Here is a 7,071-nt window from a genome sequence, read left to right on the forward strand (position 1 = left end):
TCGTAATTTATGGCATATTCTAAATTCTTCCAAATTGTTTAATGTTTTGATAAAATTAATTTTCATATTTTATATCGATTTTAATGGTAGTAAAAAGTTTAATAATTTTTTATTAAGTGAATCCAATACAATCGTTCGTGATATTACACGAACATGTGCTCGAACAATCTTAGATGTTTTATTATTTAAATTATTGTCTAATAGGTTAATATTTTTTCTCTCAACATTTATTTTTAATAATTATTTATTATTCTCTAAATAAAATTGGGTGTTAATATTCATAATAGTAAGATCAAACAAAAACACTCAAATTCATTATATTAAAATTTGATCAGTACATTTCAAATTTTGCAAATCAAACGAAACACCATAATTCTAAATTATCATTTATTCAAAATTTGTAACCATCTGTAGTTCATATTATATGATTGAGATATCTTCATCCATATCAAAAACGTTGAATACTCAAGTTATAATTAGGTAGCCTCTTCGATGATTAAGTCATGCTCTTCTTCAAGGTACATACTCAAACTTGCATGAACCATGACCTGCCAAGGAAAGGAAGATTAGTTTAAGGAAAATGTACAAGTAACTTCACCAATAAAACTGTGAGATCCACGTTGATTGGAAAAAGGAACGAGTTTTAACGAGAACTCTGGGCTTCGAAAGGGGTGGATTGTGAAATCCCACATTGGTTGGAGAAGAGAACGGAACATTCTTTATAAGGGTGTGGAAACCTCTCGGGGGTGGATTATGAGATCCCACATCAATTGGAGAGGGGAATGAAACATTTTTTACAAGTGTGTGGAAACCTCTTGGGTAGACTGTGAGATCCCACATCAGTTGGAGAGAGGAACTAATCATTCTTTATAAGGGTGTAGAAACCTCGTAGGATTGGATCGTGAGATCCCACATCAATTCAAGAGGGGAACGAAACATGTTTTACAAGGGTGTAGAAACCTCATAGGATTGGATCGTGAGATCCCACATCAATTCAAGAGGGGAACGAAACATGTTTTACAAGGGTGTAGAAACCTCTCGGTGGTGGATTGTGAGATCCCATATCGTGGTTGGAGAGAGCAAGGATGTTGGGTCCCGAAGGGGGTAGATTGCGAGATCCCACATCGGTTGAAGAGAAGAACGAAACATTCTTTATAAAGATGTGGCAACCTCTCCTTCCCAGACACATTTTAAAAACTTTAAGAGAAAACCCGAAAAGGAAACCCCAAAATGAGTCTGTACTGTTACAAAAACTATATAGAAAAACTCAAAGAGAACAATATCTACTAGTGATGAGCTTGTACCGTTACAAAAATAATACAAAGATCAAGAAGATGGGTTCAATTAAGAACACTTACTAGGATTGAGAGCGGTGACCATGGCAGCGGAATTGAAGAAGCAAGAGGCACCCTTATGCTTAAACTTTTGATAGTAACTATTAAAAGCATAAGAAGCATGATCCCTAACAGTGTTTGGGTAAAAACAAGGACGCTTCACTTGAATATCACCACAATCCGCTCCTCCTTTCCCACAAGCCCAATCAAGAGCTCTTTGCAGCTCATCATCCGGCACTTGCTCATCAGCTATGCACCACTCCTCCAATTGCCCCTCTTTCATAACCCAACACAAACAAAAAAATCAAACCCATTTTCGAGGAATACTATCTCCACTGGTATGAGGACTTTTGGGGAAGTCCAGTCTAAAACAAAGCCACGAGAGCTCATGCTCAAAATGGACAATATCATACCATTGTGGAGAGTCGTGATTCCTAACAAAAACAAGACAAACAAAAGAAGCTAAGTACCTGATCTTCGTGGAGCTACGATGAAAGCGAGCAGCACAGACAGGTGGAGAATGGTGAGCCGAGTAGAACGAGAAGACATTGTAGTGTTTTTGTGTTCTAAATCTGAGTGGCCTATGTTTCAACAAAGGTTTGGTCTTTAAGAAATGATAGGAGGAGTTCACAGCCTTGGAGAAAGTTAAGATTCATTTCTTCAAGCTTACGTCAAAGAAACACTTGAAGCTTTCTTTTTTGGGAATCATTTAGGTTTAAACATAGATTTGGAGTATAATAATTGTTTGAACTCACATGCTTAACACTTTAGTTGTGGGAAGAGGGGAATCAAGTGAGTGGATGTAACATAGTGGAAGGTGTGTAGATGACAAAGGCTAACATGTCTCATTAACATTACTTTATTTGGATGTGTTCTTGAAATCAAATATATATATATATATATATATATATATATGCATGTGTTGATGCACTTTGAACCCCCTTTGTTTTTTTTTTTTTTAAAGTTATTATAATCGATCCATTTTTATTTGTCTTGGCTTGTAATCGATCCAGAGTTTAAAAACCAATCATGACTCTACTGAAAAATTTGAGCCATGTATAAAGTCGCTTCCATATGGCCATAGAGTCACTATGAGTTTGGAGGAGTGACCATGGTGCTTATCAGCTATTAGGTTACTTGTGTGGTCCCATACACTAGGATAGGTTTACAATGTAGATGCCCTCAAGAGAACCCTGCTCATTTCCACTAGATAAAGACACATGGTCGTCTCGGAGCGTTACACTATCCAGCTTAGGTCTGGCTCGATAGTAATGTGCATGTTCTCCTACCACTTGGAAGGGCGCTAAAAGTTCGATCTGGGTTGCTAGTAGCCCTAATAGCATACCCGAGGAGATATGAGAAATAAACTCTGGTGATACCATTCACACTACAACTAGGCCTGTTGAGATTTCTTAGTCATCCTTGTCACGAAGGTTTACTAAGTTTTTAGGGTGTATATGAGGTTTAAATCTCATCTCACATTGCTAAAACACTCGAGACTAACCCCTTGGGGCTAAGGTCTAGACCTCTGATCACTACTTATGATCCTTGGTTGTTTGGTCTACTAGAAACATATTGACCTAGGTCAACGTTATACTACTCTAGTTCTCATCCAAATTTTCTTTCTAGAGTCTTAATCATGCATATTCTAACCACTTAAGGTAAGATATGCTCGCATATTAGCACGTTCTAACAATCTCTACAAGTAATATTGAAAAAAAAAAATTGAATGGTTACTTACTTCGGTAACATGCATGCATAAGCTTGCATACATTCATCATTTATAATCTCATAAAGGTTGTGTACCAGAAAACTTTTTATCATAATACAACATGACATCTCATACATGCACATCATCGTAATATGAAATATTATTATATTATGTCGCATCAACATTATACATCTTATGTCATCATGTCATAATAAATCATCACTCCAACGTACCATCATATCAACATAACATCATCATAATGCATAATCGTATTGTATCAATTCATGTCATCGTATCATCATACATATCAATTCACATCATCATAATACATTATCATATCATATCATATCATCATATTATATAAGCATACATGACATGTGCGAGAGTCATTGAGCACGTGTTACATAAGATAAGTCTTCCAACCAAGCTGATAGTAAGACCACTTACTTGGTTGCCCTTAGCTAAAGTTCTATATAACTCCAAATTTGCTTGCTTTCGTCCTTCGGTAAAAATCAAATTCCATATTTTCATGGATTCTCAATTGTGTTAAATAGTAAAACTTAAATTAAAAAATATGTTATTTTGTTGGTTGTTATTAACAATTTAATACTTTTTTGAGATCTTCTATTTTCTCTCTTCTGTTCACAATTTTTTTAATTAAGGTTTTTTTAGTTTCTCTCCTTTTAGTGATGTTGGCAATGAGTTTTTTAATTTATTTTTATTTTTAAAAAATGCTATCGTGAACTGATTTCTTAAAACTATAAAAAGATTTTCGTCACTTAATTTCTAACTCAAACTTAATTAACTGTAACAAAATTAATATTATTCGATAAACGAAAAGAAAAATGTAAAATATGACTTACTATTACGGTCTCTTCGTAAGAAAAATGTAAATTTTACTGTAAAATAAAATCAGTTTTGCATGAGAAGTTTTGCAAGTTTTGCGTGATTAGGGTTGGTTAGGGAGAGATTGTTTTGGGTTAAAAGTTTTGCCTCTAAGTTTTGTGTGATAAGGGTTCGTTAGGAGAGAAAGATTTGGGGCGACGACTTCTGAGAGGTTAGTAGAGAGGAGTTGGACTGTTACATCTTTTTATATGTAACCCGAACTCTCGAACTTCCGGCTTTCCAAACCTAAAACCCCCTGAACTCTCGATCAAACCTAAATTTTTTATTTTCACAATTTTTCTAAATATAAAATTTTAATTTCTCATATATATATATATATATATATATATATATATATATATATATATATATAGATATATATATATATATATATATTTAAATATGGCCCTTTATCCAGATGTCTCATTTTTGTAATGGGCCGTGGCTGATGTAACTATTTTGGGCCCGGCCCATGAAAAGCCCATTCAATCACTCACACTTTGCATCGTCTTCAACTGCAGCGATTCGGCAACCGAGTTTTTGCAGAGTCCCACAGCAATATAGGGAGAAAGAGAGCCGGCGGAGATCAGATTCGGTTTCAGTTTCAGTTTCAGTTTCAGTTTCAGCTCCGGAGAAGACAAGATGAACACCGACATTACTGCATCGACCAAGCCGGAGTACCCGGTAATAGATCGGAACCCTCCATTCACCAAAGTCGTCGGCAATTTTGACACTCTCGATTACCTCCGTTTCGTTACCATCACCGGCGTTTCCGTTACCGTCGGCTATCTTTCCGGTGCCAATTTCTTCTTTCTTCTCTTTTTCTTTGTTTCTCTTCCTTTTTCTTTACTAATCTGGAAATGTGTTGTGTTATTTGCGTTTTAGGGATTAAGCCCGGGATTAGAGGACCGTCAATGGTGACCGGCGGTTTAATTGGACTGATGGGAGGCTTCATGTATGCTTATCAGAACTCGGCTGGTCGGCTTATGGGGTTTTTCCCCAATGAAGGCGAGGTAGCTCGTTACAAAAAATAAGATTGTGCGTTTTAGGGTTTTTTTTCTTCTGAATTTCGAGTTCCATTTGTGGACATTTTTACGATGTTCTACTTATTAACCATGCGACCGGGTTGTGTCAATAAGCTAAATGAAACTTCACTCTGTTTCTGTTTTGCTCCTTTTCGTCTAAATGAAATAGTTGAAGACTTTACATGATTCTTTGTTTTTGATCCATAAACAAAGATGCCCGTTAAGGGGTTTGGAGAAATGAACCATATACTTATCTTTGTGCAATTTGTATGTCCATTTTTTATTTCCTATGTTAGTTGGTATGGTTAGAATATTATATCTCTTGCCAGATTATCATAAACTCGAGTTGATTTCCAGAGTTTCAGGGTGCAACCAGGAAATTGGGAGTAGTACGCAGTAGCTTTAAGAGGGAGACAAATGTTCTTTATTATCCAAACAGTATTACACCAATGAACTTCAAAAGAAAAAAGTTCTCACACATTTTTCTGTGATGCTCTTTTATGTGATCTTTTGTGCTAGCATTTCAACTTTCAAGCAGTCTTGTTCTGATTAAGTGATTGTCATCCACAAATGTTAACGTTTTTCTTAGTAGGCAAATTTTGCTCTTCCTGATGTGGCTGTGATAGATCCTAGATATCAGATTCTTTGTTACTTTTCCATTGATGGCTGTCACAGCATTTCAGCAGGTAGAATATTTGGAAAGTTGGCTGACAATCTGTTGGATTATGAAATTTGTTTGTTTGAACCTTAGATGTTTTTAAGCTCCTGAGAAAGTTTAAGCATAATTTTTGCTCAATTTCCTTTTTCTTGCTTTGCTTGTTACTTTCTCATTGTTTTGGCTGTATGGCCTTTTGTTTAAACAGATAAAAGGTTCAATGATTTTTCTTTTCATATGATGAAAAGTGGAAATGATTCATGATGTTTTGAATGCTTTCTTTAGTCTCATAAAAGGATAGCCTTCATTGTAAGTTCCGCTACTATTTTGTGCTCGTTGGATGGCATGATGTAGATTATATATCATTTTATCACCAACAAATTCTTTCTGATCTTACTCTTGCAGTTATGATTTCTTCTTCCTAACAGGAGGGATTGAGGGTTATAAATTAAAATTTTAATTTTTGTATGGTTGTTTGTGGGATGCCCTTTTGTTTCTTACAGATATTTGATCAGACTAGATTAATGTAGGCTCTATAGGTGACTGCATAAACTTCGGTGCTGTGGAGGGTTAAACCTTCGATTTTAAAGAAAGAAATAGATATCGTTATAAACTTGGAATGTATATGATGTGTTTACCTTGGTCTTTGTGGATACTTTATAAACTCAACAAATAATTGAACACTTAGAATGGTTTGGATCATCCAGTGGTGGGATATTCTATGGTTCATAGGATGCCTAAATAATGTTGTTTCTTTTTTTCCTGGAGGAGTATAATTGTTTCTGTTTCTGTTTCTGTTTCAGATTCTTGGAAAATATGTATTTATGTGTATATGGAGAGAAATTAGAAGTGAATAAGTTATTGAGATACTCTGTTAGTGAGACAAAACTCCATTGGCAGTAGGAAAATGATGTGAGTATTACATGATTGATGACTTACCTCATGCCATTAGGTTGAGTCTTGAGGAAAGTGGTTTGTCAACAATGCTTCATTTTGCATCCCAAGATCCAACGATTGACCGCTATTTCTCACCTTTCTTGTAATAGACATTGAGATTAACTTCTTTATTCCGGTTTGTCTCAATTTTAGTGAAACTCTTCCTCAAGCAAGGCAGTCGATAAGTCATTGAAGGGTTTGTGTGAATAAAGGAATGGTCTCCATTACTCATTTTAAAGTGTCCCACGGTGATCTAATATCTTTCCAAGAAAATGACACGAGAATCCACAGTGAAGAAATAAGGAGACAAAGCCTACTGCTAGCAGATATTCTGCACTTTTACCTGTTACGTTTCAAGGAATGTTTCTCTCCAACAGGTATGTTTTGTAACACATCCACTAAGAAGAGTTGTAAGGAATATTTTGTTTCTCTCTCCAACCAATATGAATGTTTCTCTCCAACAGGTATGTTTTGTAACACATCCACTAAGAAGAGTTGTAAGGAATATTTTGTTTCTCTCTCCAA

General features: G+C 35.4%; 2 protein-coding genes across 2 annotated transcripts; one reads left to right on the forward strand and one right to left on the reverse strand.

The window, feature by feature from the left end:
- Window positions 1-287: 287 nt before the first annotated feature.
- On the reverse strand, window positions 288-1,925 carry LOC111802402 (PLASMODESMATA CALLOSE-BINDING PROTEIN 5). The gene is made up of 3 exons (XM_023686750.2): window positions 1,805-1,925; window positions 1,359-1,610; window positions 288-548 (listed from the first exon to the last, which is right to left on the reverse strand). Exons 1-3 carry the CDS (start codon window positions 1,881-1,883, stop codon window positions 514-516), a joined length of 366 nt encoding a protein of 121 aa, XP_023542518.1. The 5' UTR covers window positions 1,884-1,925; the 3' UTR covers window positions 288-513.
- Window positions 1,926-4,447: 2,522 nt separating this feature from the next.
- Window positions 4,448-5,141, forward strand: LOC111801719 (NADH-ubiquinone oxidoreductase 20.9 kDa subunit-like). Its single transcript, XM_023685836.2, has 2 exons — window positions 4,448-4,726; window positions 4,816-5,141. Exons 1-2 carry the CDS (start codon window positions 4,573-4,575, stop codon window positions 4,962-4,964), a joined length of 303 nt encoding a protein of 100 aa, XP_023541604.1. The 5' UTR covers window positions 4,448-4,572; the 3' UTR covers window positions 4,965-5,141.
- Window positions 5,142-7,071: the final 1,930 nt, after the last annotated feature.

The sequence above is a fragment of the Cucurbita pepo genome, chromosome 9 (assembly GCF_057944985.1).
Source record: "Cucurbita pepo subsp. pepo isolate OVF chromosome 9, ASM5794498v1, whole genome shotgun sequence".
NCBI classification, from domain to species: domain Eukaryota; kingdom Viridiplantae; phylum Streptophyta; class Magnoliopsida; order Cucurbitales; family Cucurbitaceae; genus Cucurbita; species Cucurbita pepo.